This window comes from Mastomys coucha, unplaced genomic scaffold (assembly GCF_008632895.1).
Source record: "Mastomys coucha isolate ucsf_1 unplaced genomic scaffold, UCSF_Mcou_1 pScaffold13, whole genome shotgun sequence".
Classification (NCBI taxonomy): Eukaryota; Metazoa; Chordata; class Mammalia; order Rodentia; family Muridae; genus Mastomys; species Mastomys coucha.
In genome coordinates, this window is record NW_022196895.1 from 57,570,347 (window position 1) to 57,592,299 (window position 21,953).

General features: G+C 47.5%; 1 protein-coding gene across 2 annotated transcripts in view; it reads right to left on the reverse strand.

The window, feature by feature from the left end:
• Afap1l1 (actin filament associated protein 1 like 1) overlaps window positions 1-21,445 on the reverse strand; it is a 63,735-nt gene extending 42,290 nt beyond the window's left edge. The window contains exon 1 of one of the 2 annotated variants that reach the window (XM_031365817.1): window positions 21,221-21,445. In XM_031365817.1, the coding sequence (XP_031221677.1) occupies window positions 21,221-21,236 (16 nt within the window). In that variant the 5' untranslated portion in view covers window positions 21,237-21,445. The remainder of the gene's footprint in view (window positions 1-21,220) is intronic. The other variant, XM_031365816.1, reaches the window with a different exon arrangement.
• Between the last annotated feature and the right edge of the window lie 508 nt (window positions 21,446-21,953).

The following is a 21,953-nucleotide window of genomic DNA, read 5'->3' on the forward strand; positions in this document are numbered from 1 at the left end:
GCCACAGGGAGATCTTCCCCCCAGACACCCTATGCTGGTCCTCAGCCTCGCAGCCCAGGCATTCTGCACAAGTGTTTCTGACCTGAGAATTTCCCTCACCTGCCTGCCCAGTAAGCTTTCCTCTCTCTACCTCACCATGTTTCCTTAGGAAAAGCTCTGTTTTCTTGGCCACGTTGATCTCTCCTAATTTATGCTACCATATCTTGATGGATCTCTCTCTCCCCCCCATCTTTCTCTCTCTCTCTCTGGCATTTTGTGCGGTAAGACTGTCTTAAAAAGATTTATTTACTTATTTTTAAGTGTATAAGTGTTTTGTATATATGTGTGTGTGTGTGTGTGTGTGTGTGTGTGTGTGTGTGTGTGTGTGTGTGTGTGTGCGCGCGCGCCATGTATGTGCCTGGTCCTGGCAGAGACAAGAGCAGGAATTAGACTTGGAACTGACGTTATAGAAAAGTACCAAGTGTTTGCTCCCGCTGAGCCATTTCTCCAACCCTCATGTAGTAAAATTTAAATCTCCTTACCATTTGTTTGTTTTTGGGGGAACAAAGTCTTGTGCAACCTTGTGTAGCCTCAGACAGGGAGATGGCCTTGGACTTCTGATCCTCCAGACAAGTGCTGGGAGCATCATCATGCAGGTTGTTTTATGTAGTTCTGGAATAGTATCTTTCTTGCCCTTGTCCTTGTCTGTATGTCTTCCCTCCCTCCCTCCCTCTTTCCCTCCCTCCCTTTTTCTTTCCTTCCCTCTCTCCCTCCCTCCCTCTTTCCCTCCCTCTTTGTTACCTTTTCTCATTTGGGCCTGAAAGGAATGAATTATGGGCACAAACTTTTTTCTTGTGTTGATAAACTCTAACAGTCTGCTAACGTGGTTTAAACAAACACGTCCACCCTGATAGTGGCTCCGCAGAGTAAAAAGGTACACGGAAAAAGAAAAGCAAAATCCCCAAACCTCTGGTTATAATAGGAAGCAGAAGCCCCAGTTCTCCCTTGGCTCAGCTCCCACAGGCTGTGCTGGTTTGTAAGCCTAATGGGAATATGGCTGCGCCCCACTGTGGGGTGTGGGGTGTTGGTGGTGGGTGTGAATTCTAACACATCAATCGGAGATGGTGGCAATCAGAAGATACTGAGGAAATGGCCTGTGATTGTCAACTTGCTGGGATTCAGAGTCACCACGAAAACAATTCCCCTGCCACGGCTGTGTTACAGTTTTTAGAGTGGATTAGCTGAGGTGGGCAAACCTTTAAATGTGGGTGGTACCGTACTGTAAGCTGATGACCTGGACAGAACAAAAAATGAAAGCACCAGGATCCACCTCTCTTGCTTCCTGTGGATACATCTTGACCTGCTTCCTCACACTCCCATTGTCGTGATGGCCTCTTCACAACAGTCTGTAACCTCAAACCGGGAGCCAAAATAAATGTTTTCTTCTACAAGCTGCCCTTGTCACAGCAACATGACAACCAGAGAATATACTCCTCTCCCTGATCCCAAGTTCAACTCCTACTGCCCCACTTCCCAGCCATGCATGACTGAGAAAAATACCCCTTTGCTCTACATGTACCACTGTTAGCCCACAAATACGCCCCCTCTGTAGGAATGGGCTTGACTCGAGAGAATGACTTGGCATCTAGCACATTGTAGGCCCTCAGCCAACCTGGGTGGTTTACCTACTTTACAAGACTTATACGTTATTCGCATGCATTAATTTGTACAAGGTGGGCTAGCCATGTTCCACAGGTGTGAGGAAGGGAGGGGCTGGCTGTGGTGCCTTTCCTCCAGAATGTTGCTCTCATGCACATCCATTTCAGGGTAGCTCAGCAGAGGTCACTGAGACCAGAGGCAAGGCTAGCAGAACCCTCCCTTCAATCTGTGGGTTCAGAACGTTCGCTCCACCTCTCTGCCGAAGTTCTCCTTCAGGTTGCTGCAGATCTTCCTGGCTAAGGCCACAGGGGATCTTGCTTCTTCCTGTGGCTTTATAAGAGCTCCCTTCTAAGACCAAGCAACAGCTACATGGTGGGCAGAAGGCTGGGAGTGACAGCATTGGTTGGACTAGCAGTCTTGTTTTTCCAGCAAAGTAAACATTTCCTGTTGTCCTGTTACACAGGAAGACCATGGTAAAAAATGGAATGTGAAAGAAGCAATAGAATCACCCCATTTGCCCAGCCAGGTCCCAGCACTCAGCATCTTCAAGGAGTTCAGTTTGGCCTCCATGGAAGACAGCTTGGAAGGCTTGTGTATTTTATATTAGAGCATTTGTTTCCCACTGGGGAGATGAACAGGTTTGATTTTGTAGGAAGGAGGCTCAAGGGCAGGAGGAAGGTGTGTGTAGGTTGGGGACTTGATTTCAAAGGACTTGGTTTGAGACTTGGTTTGAGTACTACCGGCCCTCACTTAGTGTGATTTTGGGTAAGCAATCTAATCTCTTGGAGCATCAGTTTCCTCCTAGGTTTGAGGATGTCGCACTCACAGATGTGTCGGTACAGGGAGCTGGGAAATGACTGTGCTTTTTTTTTTTTTTAAGATTTATTTATTATTACACATAAGTACACTATAGCTGTCTTCAAATGCACCAGAAGAAGGCGCCAGATCTCATTGCAGGTGGTCATGAGCCACCATGTGGTTGCTGGGATTTGAACTCAGGACCTTTGGAAGAGCAGTCAGTGCTCTTACCCACTGAGCCATCTCACCAGCCCCCATGACTGTGCTTTTAAAGCAGGGGTTATTACCAGGAGAGTAGACTAGCACACTTCTCTAACCTGCTATAATTTCAGCAAGACAGGGAGGTAAGACACCAGGAAGGCCACAGGTCAATGGGCAGGCAGGCAGCCGGTCAGATCTCTGAGCCAGGCTGGGGGACAGGCTCAGGGAAATCCAATGGCTTCACTGCCATTCTCAGCAGCAATCTGCTCCTGTTGAGTGAGGGCTCTTGCTGGGAGAACGTGTTCCTAGCTCCAGGCTCCAGGGAAGCCCCAGCTTCCTCACGTCAGCTCCTTCGTGCATGGGAGGAGGTGGGGGGGGGGGGTTCACCGACGACTTCCCACTTCGGAGGAAATAACTTCTGATTGTGGAACTGGGCTCTCCCATGATTGTTTCTTTGTCTGTGGATTCCTCTCTGTTTAGCTCACAACGGAAACAGTTCTAGGAGGAAGTGGGAAGCTGTGGCACCAGTTCCTTCTCCCCCACAAGATGGGAGCTGCTTCCTTTTGGACAGTCTGCACTGTCTCCCGCACCAAAGGCAGGGGGACACAGCAGCAGCCCAGGGGGCGCCCATAGAACAGCAGTTTAGCATATGCAGCACTTCAGTAATGGTCCAGATGTTGCGCAAAGCACTGAGCTACGTTGCCTGTTTCTCCTCCTCATCCTGCACAGCAGGTAGAACCTGCTATTCTGTGAATGGACCAAGAGAGGCTCAGAGGCCGCAGTCATTTATGTAGAGATGCATAGAGCACAGACTATGATTCACACTCATATCCAATTCAGCTTAAGCGTCTCGTGTCCCCACTGCAATCTTTCCTGGCCATCTCGTTTCTAAGAACGTCCCGCAGGGAGGTTCAGTGTTGAGTAGGTTTATTTCTTTTATTAGAAGGGACAGAGAGCCTCAGGAGGATGAAAACTGGATTAATTCTAATTCTGGCTTCAGGAGTTACTCTCAACACTAGACCATACACACACAGGCCATGTTATTAACTTACATGTTATTTATGCCATCGGTTATTATTATTATCTCTGTAATTGGTTACTTTCTATCTGTCCTGAGCATCCATCAGCTTTGCACTCCACACGAAAGCCAGGATCTTGGCAGCTCCGGTCTCTGTGATCCCTGACATCATCTTCAGAACTGCCTTCTGCCTGCATTTGCTTCCTTTCTTCAAAGTTTTTGTTGATTTGTTTGTTTATCCTGGTATAACGGAGGTTTCCTTGGTCGGGAGGGGAGGGAGAGAAAGGTTAGAGGCAGACAGATGGGAGCAGAGCCACGAGGGCAGAGAAGAACAGAAAGGGCTTGGAAAGAGAGGCCAGTCAGGAACAGGTGGATACAGAGATAGGAGAGCGCAAAAGAGCCTTTCTTCATAGTTTTATTGCTAACTAGATGAAATACCGAAAATCCACATTTTAAAGTTTTAGTGATTGACTTAATAAGTTAAGAGGGCTTGATGCTATAGATAACCCTTTGTTTATTACTGTGCTGCAGAGGGATTTGTTTATGCTGCTGATGGTCCTTGCAATCCCCGCTTTTGATGGCTGCATGCTTTTCCACTGTGGGGCCATCTCTGTATCTCACTTCTGTGCTTGTTCCCTCTCTGTAGCATGCTATATACTAGACACTGTAGCATCGCTGTATAAAAGAGACTGTAGCGCCGCTATATAGTAGAAATTGTAACACTGCTATATGCTAGAAACTCAGTTTTGGGATTTTTGTTTGTTTGTTTATTTTGCTTTTTGAGACAGGTTTTTTTTCTGTGTAGCCCTGGCTGTCATGGAGCTTGCTCTGTAGACCAGGCTGGCCTCGAAGTCACAGATATCTATCTGTCTGCTTCTGCTGACTGAGTGCTGGGATTAAAGGTGTGAGCTACCACTGCCCAGTAGGAATTAGGATTTACTGAAGTCCAGCATGGCTATGGAACTTGCAGGGGTCATGGTGCCACAGTGAAATTGTTCTGGCCACTCATGGTGTGTTGTGTTTCGGTGCTGTGGAGAAGATACAGGCACTGGAGTCAGCATCCAGGGATTCAAATCTTGGCTACCTCTTTACTGACTACATGGCCTTTGCCAAGTTGCTTCGCGTATTTGAGAAAACCTCAATTTTCTCAACATCAGAGTAGGTGTGAGACTACCACACATTGGGTCTTACCACATTACTATGACATGAAAGCACTCTGTGGAGCTGAGGTTTTGTTGACTGACCAGATTGCATGGATGGGAAATGGCTATGCATACAGCTTTATTTCTGCATTGTGGCTCAGGTACTTGAACACTTGTCCTCAACTGATGTTTTGGAAAACTGTAGGAAGTATATCCCTGGGGTCAGGGTGGAGTTGTGTGTGTGTGGGGGGGGGGGCGTGGACTATGCCTTGAGGTTTCATAGCCTGCCCCCAGTTACTCTGCTCCTCACCTGCAGACCAATGTCGCCAACCACCCCATATTCATGGCTTCTCTGTCTAGCTTATGTCTGACCTTCTTTTAGCATTTGAGGCCCCTTCCCAGTGCTGTCTGCATATGATATGTCCTCTTACTGACTCGTGCTCCAATGGCTCCTAGAAGCTATGTGGCCTGAGGCACAATATTTAACCCCTACATGTCTGTTTCCTCATGTGCAGAATGGAAATAATAAAACTAATAATAATATTAATATATAATAATATAATAAAAATAAAAATTATCTAGTAGAGCACTACACAGCATCCTCATGCTAACCAAGATGAGCCTTATTATGGCTTAAAGCCACTTCAAATTGTAAGCCAAAGGGCTGCTCTTTGTCATATATTTGATCACAATAGCAAGAAAAGTAATTCATAAAACTGGTACCAGGAGTGGGGTCACTATGTAATAAACCTGATTATGTGGTTTGTTGATGTTTGGTTTTTCTAGATGAATATGGAGGAGCTAGGAGCTGGAGAAACCCTAGAGTGCTATCAACAGAGCATCATGGGCCATTCTAGAGGGAGTCTGGAAGACAAGACATGGAGAGAAAGGCAGACAGCATAAGCCCGACTCATGGGATTCCAAAGAGAAAGGAGGCCTCTTACTGCTTTGTGTCCCAAAGGAAAGATGGTGTTCTGGGGCTTGGAGGGCTGGAGGAAGTTAGGGTATGCTGCGGTGTGGGTCAGTTGCTAGAGCAAGAAGGAACTCATGGAGGAGTGGAAGGAGGGCAGTTGGACAGAAGTGGCTAATTAGGACTGAGCAAACACTTCAGATGGGAACAGATGCCTAAAATAAAGTCACCTGGCCAGTGAAGAGTAGGGCCTCCTTTCAAGTGGAGTTAAAGGGGCAGAACTTCAAGTCTAATGGGGAAATGACGTTCTACGTGCCTAGCCAGGCATCTACTTCCATGGCCTGTAATCAAGTTGCTATTGTTGTTGTTTGCTTGTTGTTGTTGTTTGTAATTTCAATTGAAACAAGAATCCCTCCCCTGAGGTCTCCTCAGGGGAAGCCTTAGGGACCCACCTCACAGCCAACTTCATAGCAATTCAAGGCACATAAGAAGGTTTCTACAGGCACAGGGAAGGGAAGCAGGGAAACAGATTTCCAGCCTAGGAGACAGTCCAAAGGGTCAGTGTGAGCTCACTCTTAGCATCCTGCCTGGACCATCTATCTCACTTACTAAGCATTACTGTCCATAATAGCAAGGCTTCCCAGCTGCTTGATGGGACTGGACATTGTTCATATGTTTCCTTCTTAGCAATCTTTGTCCTACAAGTGAGCAAACAAAGGCTCACCGAGGGATGTCACCCCAGCTCACAGTGCTAGTCACTATGCACCGTGCCGACCCTCGGCTTTCCACAGAGGCCTCTTGGGCATCTGCCTCTCATTTTAGTACAGTTGGCTAAAAATTTCTTCAATACAGTCAACCCAATGTTGTGGTCACGGCACTGACCAACAACTCAAGGAGGACTGTGCTCAAGGCTCCCCGCTTTCTCAGGAGCCCATCCATCCTTGGATAGATTGTTGTAAGAGGATCTGCTGGCCCCTATCCAAGTGCACCTGCTGTGACCCACTGCCAGGCTAGACACCATGCCAACTCGACACACACTAAGGGAAGCACTGTTCCTGTCCTCATGGGCTCACAGCTTAGCGGAAAGCGACATGGGACAACTCTGTTCTGCAACCAAGAGCAGGGTGACCTTACCCGTCCAGGAAGACGGTACAGTGTTTAAAACAATTCTCACAGGATGGTGTAGTGGTGCAGGCTTGTAATCCCAGAATCACAAGGGAGGCTGAGAGAGAAGTCTCTAGATCAAGGACATCCTGGACCATCCAATGTGTGTGTGTGTGTGTGTGTGTGTGTGTGTGTGTGTGTGGTGTGTGTGTGTATGTATGTATGAACACATGCATGACATGCCATGACACACAAACTGAGGTCAGAGGACAACTCTTAGGTGTGAGTTCTCTCCTTCCACCATAGTTTCCAGGGATGGAATCAATTAAAGGCTGGTTAAGTCATGGGATGAGCAGGAAGTATCAGGAAAGCGGGAGATGTTAAGCAGTAATGAGGGGAGTGACGAGGTTTGTGTGAAGCCACCTGCCGTGTTCTGCATCCTCGTGGCAACATAGCAATCATTTCCATTTTGAAGATGAGGAAATAGACACATAGATGTTAAGAATGTTGCCTGAGGTGACATGGCTTCTGGAACACAGGTCAGCAGAAGAACACGCCGTAAGCAGAGAGCACTGGGCGGCGGTACCTCAGGAATTAGAAAGGAGACCAGACAAAAGCCAGGTGCGTCGGCTGGAACTGGCAATCTCAGCTCCTGGGAGGCAGTGTCAGGCTTCTTCCTGAGATACACTGGCCACCAGCCTAGCCTACTTGGCACGTCTTGGGCCAATCATATACTCTATCTCAGGAAGGTCCCTCTTGGAGTAGATGGGGACCATTATGTAGACCCATACCTGGACACTGTGCGGAGACTGGGAGACTTTGGAACTTAATGAGACATGTCTATCAAATCCCCCCTTTCCCCTGGCCCCACCCTAGGGTTCAGGAAACTCTGCGGAAGCAGAGATGGAAAGAGTGTAAGAGCCAGTGGAGATAGAAGACACCAAGAAAGCAGGGCTGATGGACGGACAGACTCACAGAGACTACGGCAGCCTGCATAGAGCCTGCACACATCTAAACCAGATGGGATCCCAGTGCTTAAGGGTAAGCAGAGATGAAGGGGACACCTCCGTCTTTTACCCAGAAGGTACCTGCAGCTGATAACTGCTCTCAGGGGAAAAACTACTTTTCACTGGTGGAGTCTCACTGGGTATACAAACCGCATTTAGGAACAGGTCAAATGGCCAACACAAAAGAAATCTTATAGATCTTTTGCTTATTTATTATTATTATTATTATTATTAATTAGATCTATTTATTATTATATGTAAGTACACTGTAGCTGTCTTCAGATGCACCAGAAGAGGGCATCAGATCTCATTACAGATGGTTGTGAGCAACTGTGTGGTTGCTGGGATTTGAACTCAGGATCTTCAGAAGAGCAGTCAGTGCTCTTAACTGCTGAGCCATCTCTCCAGCCCCTTGCTTATATGACTTCCTTTTTTTGTGCCCCACCCCCCCTTTTCTGTTTTTGAGGCAGGATTACTCTGTGTAGCCCTGGCTGTCCTAGAATTCACTCTGCAGACCAGGCAGGCCTTGAACTGACAAGAGATCAAGAGATCTGCTTGTCTCTGTCTCTGAATGCTGGCATCAAAGGTGTGTGATATTTCCTTACCCACCCAATTTTGTTTTTATGTGTTTTTCTGTGTGTGAAAATGTGTGTATTTCACAATCCATATGGGTTTCTTGGGCTTTTTCTTTCACTCTTTTTTTCTGTTTCTTGTTGTGGATGATGATGTCATTATTTTAGTTGCCTGTTTGTATTCTAATGATGGAGAGAAGGGATAAATTTGGGTGGGTGGGGAAATGGGGAGCGTCTGGGAGGGGAAACTGCAGTGAGAATATACTGTATGAAAAAAATCAATTTTCAATTAAAAAAAAGAGAGATAGCCTCTCTCAAAAAATGAGGTGGATGGCATTTGAGGAATGCTAGCTAAATTTGTCCTCTGGCCTGCACAGACAGGTGTGAGCCCCTACACACATGCTCGGGCACACTCACAGACAGTAGGCCAGACATAGTAAAAACAGAAATCATTTAAATTCCACCCAAACAGAATACTGATGTGTTTATAAAAAGATAAAAAGATGTATAAGATATGTTCTATGGGGGTGTGGTGAGGTATGGGGCAAGGGGATGTCTCAGCGGGCCCATGCCAAGGCATCCCTTCCCCCTGAAAGACCAGCCAAAAGACTATTCTATAGTATAGAATAGAGTTTATTCAGGGCATGGGGAGGGGAGTTAAGAGGGTAGTAGAGGCAGAGAAAGGGAGAGAGAGAGAAGAGAGGAGAAGAAAGGAGAGGAGAAGAAAGGAGAGGAGAAGAGAGGAAAGGAGAGGAGAGGAGAGGAGAGGAGAGAAGAGAAGAGAAGAGAAGAAGAGAAGAAGAGAAGAGAAGTAAAGGCCAGCCATGAACACGTGGAGAGAGGGGGGAAGGGAATGGGGAGCAAGAGGGAGAGGCAAGAGAGCAAGAGGCAAGAGAGAGAGGAGGGAGCCAGCAGCCCCTTTTATAGTGGGCCAGGCTTATCTAGTTGTTGCCAGGTAACTGTGGGGAGGAGTTTAGACAGAATGCTAAGAAATGCACTACTTACTTATGTAGTGCCATAATCAAATACCCAATCGCAAGCAACTTAAGGGAGAAGGGCTTAATCTGGCCCACAGTTTGAGGGGACAGTCTATTATGAAGTCACAAACATTAAGTACATGGCCACATCAGTCTGCCTACAAAATCAGGACCATGAGGACAATGCTGCCACATCTCGCTTCCAGCTCAGCTTTCAGCTTCCACAACCCGGCCCCCTTGGACTCAAACTGTTGTTCTTTGCCTTGGTGGCTGAGTCAGAGAAATACTTTTCCTAAGCAGTGGCTTTCCAGCAGGGAACCTCTTGGTGGCATACTGAGTTCCTGATCTCTCCTTTCAAATGAATACCCAGTTGTGTAGGCTGGAGCCTTGGATGGGCGAAGTCTTACCCCTGGGCACCTTGGCAAATTGTCCTGGTACAGAGACAGACATTCTTGAATAATGCTAACCTCTAACAACCCAGTGGCTCTTCAGCTTTGTCAGCAATTCTAAACTCAACTCCTTTTCTTGCTAAGCTGCACTTTTTTTTTTTTTGGTCCTTCTGATCTGTTTTTGTCTCCTCTCTTTATGGACCTGAATAAAGAACACTGAAGAGTAGCCATGAGCCAGCCTGAACGCTCCTGTCTTGAAACTGCCTTCAGCAAATATATTCACCATTACTTTTGAATTTAGCCTGACCCCAGTTCTCAGGATACAGGCAGAATGTAGCCAGATTCTTGCCAGCCTAAACAAGAATGGCCTCTCACCCAGTTCCAGGGCCATCTCCAATCTGGCTGTCTTCCTCCAGGGCCAATAAGGGGTGGATAAGAATAAGGGGTCTTGAAAGTGAGGTCTTGGAGAGAACGAGGGCTCTTCTCCTGCTTATTAAGATGATCACTTAGAAACTTGTCTCCACACTTCACTCTAAAGCACTAAACCAGAATGCGTCCTGCAGGCAGGGCATTTTCCCATGCCTGCCTGGAACCTCTTGACCATTTCAGGGGAGGAAACAGAATTATATGGAAGCAGGTACAGATGGGATCCAAAAGAGTTAACCAGACACCAGCAGGCAGCTAAGTAAGGCCCTTGACTCTGGCCTTATCTGTCTCTATAATTAGGCACATCACAAGCAGCGCAGCAACATCCGAGAATAGGGACACACCCTGTTAGAGACCCCAGGAGTCCGGGGCCTCCTCTCTGGAGGCATTTAAGGGCTTAGCTTGCTACTCTCTGCCCCTCTGGGATTCAGGTCTGCAGCTTTGCAACTTCTGGGCCTTTCTTCCCTCTGTAAAACTCCCCCCACCTGGACTATCATCTGTAGAGTTCCCGAGGGTCTTGGCTACAAAGTGTCCCTTGAGCCCTCTGGTTCTTTACACATTTCTCTTTGATGCAGAGCGAGCAGATGTGATTTCGGGCCACAGGCACAGTCTCACTTTCTCGAGCTTGCTCTCTACAGTCCTTCAGAGCTACACCTGGCTGTTAGCTAGAGTCAAGGAAAAGCCATTAGTCTCTCTGGTTTCCTGGCACAGTCCCAGGAGATCAGTTTTCTTGGTTCAAGTGGAGCTTTAAAAAAAAAAAAAATTCTTCCTCAGTTTCATATCAGCAGGATCAGCCCTCTGCACACCCTCCTACAAGAATGGGCAGGAAGGGTAAATATTTATTCTACAAATGAATGAATCTGATTCCATCTTCAAAGGAAAGCTTTTGTATAAATTATCATAAATTCTCCATCTTAAGATGCTACTGATTTGAAGATGTTTTTATCTACTGAATAACAGCTTTTTTTAGAAAAGGGAAAAAAATGAATAAATTAACATGTCAATTGCAACATACACTCCGAATTTTTTTTTTTAAGTCTTTGTACCAATGAAATTAAAAAAAAAATAAAGATTTTATTTTATTTTTTCTTTTGGTTCTGGGTGTCTCAGAAAAGAGGTTCTCAAACCCGACTCAGCCATCGTGATGTAATGCAAAGAGGGTTTCCATAGAGTGTCCTGCAGAGCCCCAGATCTGACCCCCTGGAGGCTCTGGATCAGTGGGGTTGACCATGGTGGCTGTGCACTGACACCAATAGCAGGCTCTGCCCAGCTATCAGACAGGCCTGTCCCCTGAAGAGATGGGTCTGTTCTCTGCTTGGGACGCTAGTGGTTCTGTGCAATGTCATCTGGGGGGCTCTGTCACATGATTAGGGAAGCTAATGCCCTTGAACCCCAAGTCCCCACTGTAAAAAGGCCGGGGAGGGGGCACATGGTGTTCATCGGCTCCTTTGGCAAAATCCATGAAGTTTGCGTGGCTTCCACAGGGGTAGTGTTGGGAGTATGAAGGAGGGAGGGAGGCTGCTCAGGACTCCCACTTCACCCACTGTCACTTGATTGCTTAAATTTTGTTTGGAAAATAATTTCAAGGCTAAAAGTAATCTGGAAAACTGAGGTAAATAACTTTCCCATTCCCTGCATTTTTTAGGCGCACATCGTCAGTGTTGAACACACCCACCCCTACAGCAGGTTCTGCACTCTCTCTACAGCCTTACCCAGAGTGGGCAAACCTCTGGGAAGGCCTAGATCAGTGGTTCTCAACCTTCCTAATGCTGCAACCCTTGAATCCAGCTCCTCATGTTGAGGTGACCCCCAACCATAAACTTACTTCTGTTGCTACCTCATAATTGGAAATTTGCTGCTTGTTAAGATTTGTGATGTAAATATCTGATCTGCAGGATATCTGATATGCAACCCCTATGAAAGCGTCATGTGACCCCTAAGGGGGTCATTGTGACCTACAGGTTGAGAATGGCTGCCTGTGACCATCGTTTATGTTTTTTAAGACTTTGAAGGATGCCTATAGACCATAATAAGGTCTGTTTCAACTACTTAACTATGGTCTTGTACTGAGGAAGCTCATCAAAAAATGTATAAGGAATGGGCATGGCTCTGCACCTATAACATGATTAAGTCTGTTATTTGGCCCACGGGCTAAGGTCTGCGGACCATGGCGCTGCAATAGAGTCACTGCACGATATTCTGTGAGATGGAGAAGCCCAAGACAGTGATTCAAAGGACCAAGGGCTGGGTCCCCATCTGTCACAGTGCACTGGCTTCCTTAACTTACACTGTTCACTCACTCTCCTACCTTAAACGGAACTGGGGGCCTCTGGGAACTACAGATTGAGAGGATGGTGCTGGATGGGCTTGCTTTGCTTCTCTCTCTGACTCTCAGATCAGTTTTCTCCCAGGTTCCTGGAGGGCTATAAAAAGCCCTTTGGCCTGCCTCCTGGGCAGCAGACTGCTGGAGAATTCCCCTAAGCTGGAATGACTGCAATGTGGTGCCACATTCTTCCCCTACCATGGCCTGACAGCTGTGCCAGGGAGAAGAATCACGCCTGGCCAGCCGTGCACCTCTATCTCCCACTAAGGGCGTCACTGGCATTCCCTAACCTAGCCTGGGGCCCTCCTGGGCCAGCCTCCCTTTTTTTTTTTTTTTTTAAGATTTATTTATTATTATATCTAAGTAGCTGTCCTCAGACACACCAGAAGAGGGTATCAGACTTCAATACAGATGGTTGTGAGCCACCATGTGGTTGCTGGGATTTGAACTCAGGACCTTCGGCAGAGCAGTTGGTGCTTTTACCCGCTGAGCCATCACTCCAGCCCCAGCCTCCTTGATGGTTTCTTTAATTTTAAACACCAGATATGGTGGGAAGGCTAGGAAGGGTAAGATATAACAACCCAACGCACAGGGCTGCCTGGCTGTACTCCTTAACTGATGGAGGGTGTCCCCAAGAATGGTTCAGATCTCCTTCTCCCCTTAGCACCCGTCCCATCCCTACCTTGCAGTCTTTACCTAGTGAATCCCCCAACACTCATGCAAAACGGCAGAGAACAATGTTAAAGACGAACGGGTCAGCATGAGACCAAAATGCTTTTGCACCGCAAAGCAAATTTTCCATAGAGCCAAGAGACCACAGTGCCCACTACACAGTCTGACATGGGATTAATACACATTGGATAAACTATAAAGAACCCAAAAATTAAACATTAAAAGAATAAATAATACAATCAATAAGTGAACAAATGAATCATAGATCTCAAAAGAAGTGCAAATGGCTAATATGTATGTGAAAAAATGACCAATACCCTTAGTCACCACGGACATGCGAAGTCACTTCACTGAGAGTCCGTCTCACCCCAGTGAATGGCTAGCAACTCAGAAACAAATGACAGCAAATGCTGGGGAGGAGGTGGGGAGAAAGGAGCCCTTAATGGGGGAGGGGGAAGGGGCGGAGCGGGTGATGGGGGGAATGTGAATTGATGCAGCCATAGGGGGATCAGGAGTTCTTCAAGAAACAAAAGCTAGAACTATACCATCGTCTGGCTAGACCATTCCTGGGTACATGCCCAAAAGACTAAGTCATGACACGAAGATGCCTGCACACCCATGTCACTGTCACAACAGCCAAGCAAGAAATTAGCTCAGAATGAATGAACAGAGGGGACAGGAAGGGTGTATGTGGGATCGAGTTTTATTCATCTACAAAAAAAAAAAAAAAAAAAAAAAAAAAAACAAACAAACCCAAAAAACAAACAAACAAAAAAACCACCAAAAACTGCATCACCTGCAGGAAAGTGGAAGGAACTGAACATTACTATGTTGAGTGAAGACAGCCAGATTCATGAGGGCAAATATATGGTTTTTTGTTTTTTGTTTTTTGTTTTGGTTTTTTGAGATAGGGTTTCTCTGTATGGCTCTGGCTGTCCTGGAACTCATTCTGTAGACCAGGCTGGCCTCCACCTCAGAAATCTGCCTGTCTCTGCCTCCCAAGTGCTAGGATTAAACGCATGTGCCACCACTGCCTGGCATGTTTTTTTTTTTTTTCCTTATATGGGTAATCTAGATTTAAGAAATAACAGAGGAACTGGGAAGTAGTGATGCATGCCTTTAATCCCAGCATTTGGGAGGCAGAGGCAGGAAGATCTCTGAGTTTGAGGCTAGCCTGGTCTACAGAATGAGTTCTAGGACAGCCAGGGTTACACATTGAAACCCTGTCTCAAAAATAAGCAAATAAACAAACAACACAGATGTAGAAGAAGAAATATTTGTGCAATCTGGGTAATCATGGGGATTTATTGTCATACATAGTACATGCATGAAAATGCCATAATGAAGCTTATTATTTTATATGATAATGAAAAGGAACTTAGATTTGGCAGAGATGAGGAGATACACAGACTTGCTAAGACTCCCTATCGCTATCTGTAAGATGCAGGTAATGATAGTATCTACATTGACTGAAGTCATGGTGAGTGCACAGTGGAAGCAGGATGTGACTACAAATATTCAGCACTTGGCATATGATAGACCCTGGGAATAGAGTGCAGACGACAGTCTTAAGCATTGGGACTCACATGTGGATAGGAGACACATGCCAATGACAACTCGGACTGTCTAAAAGCCCAGACTTCTGAGGAGGGACTGGTACCTGAGAGTCTTAGGGGAACTAAAAAGGGATGTGGTAAGAAGACCCCACAGGTAGGTGGTGCTGCACTGGTCTCTTTCAGAAAGGTGCTGAATCTCAGGCATTTTGCCTGCACAATAGGGAGAATGGCTGTCTTATCTACTTCCTAGACTACTGCCACAGTTGGGAAGAGCCACAGAAGAGAAGCTCAAGGAGAAAAGAGTGTCTGAGAAAGGACTCCAGCATCAGTTCTCAGTCTGATGATCCTATCACATGGCTCCTTCTTGCCCCCTGCATTCCCCTCCCCTACATGGCTCCTCCTTGTCCACTGCACCCCCCTCCCCAGCCCCATAAGTGATTGCTAAGTGATGGTTTACATGATCCCCACGGGCATACATAGGGTGGTCTAGCCTTTGACAAAAGTTTTCTATAGATGCTCAGCACCCATGAGGGCAGGCTGAAGTGTATACCACTGGGGAGATGTCAAGTGCCCTTCAAAGTTGAAAAAAAAATGTAGGGCAGGGTGAGGAAGAATTAGATATATTATAGGCTATAATAGAAAATTTACATGGCTATTTATTTGCCTTAAGGTATTTTTTTTTTTATTTGGTTTGGAGCCAGAATCTCAGTATGTAGTTATGGTTGACCTTTCTATGTAGGTCAGGCTGGATGAAACTCAGAGAGACTCATCTGCCTCTGCTTCCCAAATGCTGGGATTAGAGATGTGTGCCTCCACTTTCTGCCTGGTGATTTAAGAATTAAGCTAAGAGCACTCTAGGCCGAAGGAGTCTACACTGAGTAACAGGTACAAACCAGAGTTCCTCTTGGCTGGGAGAGGGAAGGGCCTTTACAACTTAACTCTCCCGTACTTAGAGCAGGCCACAGGGAATCCAGGAAGGTTGTGTGAGCAGGGTCAAAGGTCACGGCAAAGCAGTGTATGAGAACCTTGGTATTTGCCAGTGAGGACAAGTTTATCCAGGGGCTGTTAAAAAAAAAAAAAAAGCAGATTCCCAGATCTCACTCCAGAACTGCTGATCAGATGTCCTGAGTGTGTTTTCTCCGGGCTCCACGTGACATGATTTGGAGCCCAGGCAGATCAGGGAAGCACTACTTCAGACATATTGGGAGTGGTCCTTAAGGCTCAACTGAGAAGCCTGAGAAGGGTAGAAACAGGAAGACTCCGTATTGGGGAGCAGGATGTAGGAGAAAAAGCCACCCGAGATCCACTTCCCAGGAACAGGTCAACAGGATCTGGGATTTGTCTACACAAAGGAGGAAGGCCAAGGAAACGGGGGACAATGAATGACAAAACCACGGCTCTGTCCCTCAAATCACGTGGCAAATCCTGGTGCCAAAAATGACGCATCCCGGGTCCACTCAAAATTGGGTTCTCTTACTTTCTTTTCTTCACCGTCTTGATAGACACTTCCTGGGCATAGCGGGAGGAACTGGAGAAGAGGCCACGGACGAGCTAGTCTGTCCTCAAGGGGCTCCTACCAACAGGGCACTCTAAGCCTCAGTAACTGTGACCGTGAAGATGACCGCCAGTGGCATGTGAGCATCAGCGAGCAGAGGCAGCTAGAAAGACTGGGAAATAACTGCCCCGGGGAAGAGATGTTTGCACAATGACTAGGGCAAGGGGAGTGATCCAGGGACCGGCACAGAGGATTCAGAGCTGGAAGGAGTCAAACCAGCAAGAGGAAGTTAGCTGGTGGGGGGAACAAAGGATCGCAGCTTAGAGGGAGAAACCAGCCTTAGGTCTGCTCAGGTCAACAGATTCTCTTTCTTTCTCCTTCTCTCTTTCTCCTTTTTACATTTCATTTATTGAGAGAGGGAGAAGGGAGCGCATGCTCCACACGCCAAGATCAGAGAACAACCACGGAGGGAGTCAGTTCTCTCCCTCCACCCCATGAGTCTTGAGGATCAAACTCAGGTATAGTCAGGTTTGGGGGCAACTGTCTCTACCCACTAAGCCATCTCACCGGCCCACTAGTTTTGAACAACCGCTCTGAACCGCATCAGACCCCCATCTCCTCAGAGTCCCATTTTCATACTCTGATCCATAAATTCCAGTAAAAGCCGCAGTACAGCACACGGCTAAATAAAAGCAGAGTGTTTTAAGTCAAAGTACACACACCTGGGAGCCCTGTGCTCTATTCAGGGCAGGAAGGTGTTTATGGAATCCTTTGAAACTTTAGAGTATTCATTAAGGACAATTTAACCCCTGCCGGATGTCTCCAGGCAGCACTTGTTTGTTTGTTTGTTTTTAATCTCTTTTTCATTTCTTTCTTTCTTTCATTATTGTTTTTGTCTGTTTGTAGAACTCTTCCTGCCTCGGTTTCCTGAGTCCTGGAATGACAATCATTTCCCACCACACCCAGCTTCGAGCTTTGAACGCTTCTTTTATTCATAGACTTCTAAGTGGAGCCTGCATCATCAGCCTTTTGGTTTGCCTTTAATAGAACCTTCTGGAAGATATTTCTACTACTTCCTATAGGGATGCTAGTTTGAGAACCAGTCTCATGTCTCCCCTTCAATGTTCATAAACACCCCCATTTCCTCTGAAAGTTCTTCATGTAGTTGAGCTCACAAGAGAGGCCACAGCAGGTTCGTCTAACATGGCAGGGATGAGAGTTTAGACCTTGAGCCCTCAGAGGTTAGCTGAGTTAATAGCAAGCACTTGCATGCACCCTCTATGCTATGCGTTGGGTACATACACTTCGCATCCACACCTCCAAGAAAGGGTATTCTCGCTCTGCACCTTTAGCTTCATCTTGGGATGGGAAGTTTGCTAGCTTGCCTTGTAGAAGATGGAGCCATGAGGCTTATCGGTGTACTGCCTCACTAATAGCACCTCAGTTCTCTTTGTGTGCAAGCATACACCAGGAAATCCCATGGGAAGGGATTCTACAAGGAGTGGTTTCTACATATGTGACTGGGCTCTGTGAATCCTGCTCCACTCACTCGAAGACGAGTGTGCTGTGAGAAGAGAAATCCTGTCTCCCGTGTTTGTTCCTATTTTCCATGTGGAGGTTTGATGGCATGATTGTGACAGAGAACTTGCCCAGGGCTATTGAAACAGATCCTATTCTAGGGCTTGGCTGATCTTTTGTCACCATGGAGAGGCAATTACGCAGTATTTGTAAAATCCTGGCTGTGTTCAAATCTTGCTCTTATGTATCACATAGAAAATGACTGCAGTTTTAGCATTAGTGGCTGATCTGGTCTGACTTAGGTCTCCTGTCTAGCCTGACCATCTACCCCATTCATATGCCGAAGCCCTAACTCCCACGTGATTGCATTTGGAGCTAGGGCCTCTGGAAAGCAGATGAGGTTGAGTGAGGTCGTGAGAAAGGGGTCCGAATTTGATGGGGGCTGGTTTAGGTATAAGACGTAGAGGACAATAGAGAAGAGGTACGTGAAAATACAGAGAGGAAAGGGCCTCCTCTTGGGCTACCAGCACGGAGAAGCAGTGAGAGAAGAGCTTTTTGTTATTTACGAGACCTGGTTTGGGGAATTGTGCGGTATCCTGCTCTCCTGAGAGGAGATAGCGTCTGACCCTTGCATGACTAGTTCAGGGAGAAAACCGAGTGAAAAAAATCTAAACAGGGAGCCTCTTGCCTGGTGACTGTGAGTGGTGATTTCTATTTTAACTGCTGCAAATACTGATGGGTGTTCTTACTTAGGGGGACCCTATCCTGCTTAAGATCATCCTATCCTGGGTAGGAAGAGGCTAACGTGAGACCTGCATTTAAAACTTCCCTTGGCGTGGGTGGGTGGGGAGAGAAGAGTGCCAGTCTACCTGAGGACAGGGGCACACATGGGAAGGCTATGTCTTACTTTTGTTTTCTGTTGCTGTAGCAAAATACCCTCCCCAAGCAATTTGGGGGAGCAGTGTTTATTTTATCTCGCAACTCCAGGTTCCAGCCCATTGCGGCAGAGAAGTCAAGGCAGCAGGAACTTCAAACAGCAAGAGAGTCGAGAGTAGCCACAGTCACAAGCAGAGAGAGAACAGGCAATCTTGCGCCCAGCTCACGGGCTCTCCCTTTTTACACACTCCCCAGCACAAATGAAGGGAATAGTGTTGCCCACTGCTAGGGCGTCTCTTCCCACATCGACGAACAGAATCAAGAGAGTCCCCCACAGGCACGCTCACAGTCCAACCTAACCCAGACGATCCCACAGTGATGGCTCTGCCCAGGTGATTCTAGAATGCGCCAGTGAACAGGTGAGAAAGGGTTCCAAATAAGACTTCAGAAATTACATTGGTAGACTGTGATGGTTGGCTTTATCAACTTGACGCATTCTAGCTTTTATGAAAACAAACCAAACCAAACCAAACCAAACCAATAAGATGTAGAGAGGTTTTTGCTTTCTAATCCACCATACGGTCGGTCACATTTGCTTTCGCCACAGCACTGGAAATGTAAGAAACCGAGATAACATGGTCTTGTGCACTCGCACACTGCTTTTACTCAAAGGCTGACATGGCTCCTGCAGCTCACGGAAAAGTCCTGTTGTGAGAAACTTGTGGGATTCTTTTAAAAATAGACATTATTACGAGGAAGTGGTGGCGGTGGCCGCGTTGCACAATTTTAATCCCCACACTTGGGATCTTTGTGAGTTGGAGGCCAACCTGGTCTAAGGAGTTAGTTAGTTCTAGGACAGCCAAGGGTACACAGAGAAACCCTGTCTCAACAAAACATAACATAACAAACCAAGCCAAACCTCCCAACCCCCAAACCAATCAACAAACCGACATGATTAATTAACTTGAAGTGCATAAGAAGCATGCTTCGTCTCACTCAGTAAACCCCCGTGGTCAGCGCCCATCTTGTGTCAGACACTCACAAGCTCTGCTTCCTGGCTTCTGGAAGCTTGCTTCTGTTCAAGGGAGCAAGATTACCAAAGCTAACACTATAGCACTAACAGGACCCTGTGGCAAGAGCTGGAGGGAGAAGGAAAGGAGGGTAGGAAAGGTCAGAGTCCTTGAATGTTCTGGGCACTCAGAGGTTCCTGGGAGGCCCCACCTCCTAACTACAGTGTCTGGAAGCTGCTTTTTGAAGTGGGCACACTGCTAATGAGACATTAAAACCTGCATTTCTCCATACAGATTTTGGCTCAGGGAATAAGACCAAGTGAATGTGAATTTGAGGACGATCCTTGCTTTCGTTGTGAGGTTGGGGCACTGACAGACAGCAGAAGGAATGAGAGGTGCCCACTGTGCTCTTCTGCCCCGGGTAGGAGGTGCACCCTTCCCCTGATGTGAGTTAACAGGTGAGAGCTGCCTTCAAATCATGCTTCAGTGTTTTTGTTTGTTTTGAAGACAGGGTTTCTCTGTATAGCCCTGGCTGTCCTGGAACTCACACTGTAGACGAGGCTGGCCTTGAACTCAGAAATCCACCTGCCTCTGCCTCCCAAAAGCATGTGCCACCGCCTGGCCTGGCTTACAATCTATAAATCCTTCCTCTAATGTCTGCCTGGTCTCCAAGGACCCTGAAGGAGAAGGTGGGCTGAATTTTATGCTGAAGGGGGTGGATGAGGAGGATGGGGTGGAGGGTCCTAGAAAGTCCTCTGAAGTTCCACGGGGTGGGAAGGTAATCCTACACACCTGCTCAAGCACTCATCTTAGCCCAAACACTTCCTTTTGCCCCTGGGGCCCCAGCAGAGCAAGCAAGGGGCGGGTTGTTAGGATGATTGTAGGAAGGGAGAGAGGAATTTTCCATTAACAGCAACAACAATAGAAACTGCTTCTCCTAAAGACACAACACGTAGTTTGCCAAGTGCCTTCACACCTGCGAACTCTGAATTCCAGAGGTGCTGGCGGGACCCAAATCGATGACACTACCCCCAAGCTCAAGAAGGCACGGGCCCCCTACAGTCTCTCAACCTTTACTAAACTGTGTGCTGTCCTCACCCCAGGGTCCCAGGAAACCTTTTATCTTGGCCCTGGACAGTCCCAACTGCAGTAGTCCTCAGGTCGTACCAAACAGAGGCAGACGCGCAGAAGCGTGCTCACGCAGCCCCGCCTTCTTCAAAGTCCTAGGCAGCTACAAAGTTCGGTCTCCCTAGGGTGCATAGTAGGAGCCGTAGGGGTGGGTTCACACTCTATGTGTGGCGAGGAGTGGGTAGCTCGATGACCTCAAGAATCCTAGGGATTCTTTCATAAAGTTAAGAAGGAGGGTGTGCAAACACGCCAATTTCCCACCCAAAGAGGGGACTCAGACCTAGGCCACGGGACGGGGGAGAGGTGGGCGCTGTCACACAAGAGATTACTCCCGCTGCAGAAGGCACCTGTGTCCAAGTGTTTAGCGCCCGCCAAGCCCTACCGCCGTCACCTCTCCTTCTAAGTCCTACCCGGGGTCCGATCTCCAAGGCTTCCCTTTCCGGCCGTAGGAACCACTTACCCCTGCTTCGGTCCATGGCTCCGGCGTGGATCCTGGAGCACTCAAGCCCAGGGCGCAGCGGCTGCCGCACCAGGCGGCGTGCGCTCTCCGGGGCTGCCCCGGCGGCTAGCTCATCCCCTCCCCCAGACAGGATGCTCACAGGACGCCCCTGCCCCGCCCTGCGCGCTCCCGGAATAGACCCGAGCACGCCTCGCCCCCCTGCGAGTGTCCCGGTCCCGCACTGGCCAACGCCACGCCCTGCTTTCCCCTCCGCCCTCCTGCTGGGCTAGCAGGGACAGCCTCACCGCCCACACGCTTCATTCTGTGCCCGCGTGGCCGACCTGCCTGGACCACTCAGTTTTGCTTGCCCTCCGCTAACCACTTCACTACCCTGTAGGGACTGTCTTGCATTCCTCCCAAGGACTCAGCCTGACCCACCTTTTTGGCTTTGAGTTTATCGTGTCCACTCCCAAAGTTCTTCTTTCCTGAGCCAGGCTGGTAAAAAAGACAACAAAGGAAAGAGAAATGTTAAACAAAGATCTTAAAAGGACAGGTGGTGGAGGGGGCCCACTTTCAACTTTCCAAGTTAGTTCCTAATGTACTAATGAAGAGCTAGCAAAACAACAGGATAAACACCGTGGAGTGGAACAGTTTCAGCACCGAAAATACAATGCCTCTGAAGATAATTATGGGATGCAGAAAATGTATTGCTATAGTTCAGCCGAGAGATTTAGTGTTAAGGTGTACGAGAGTA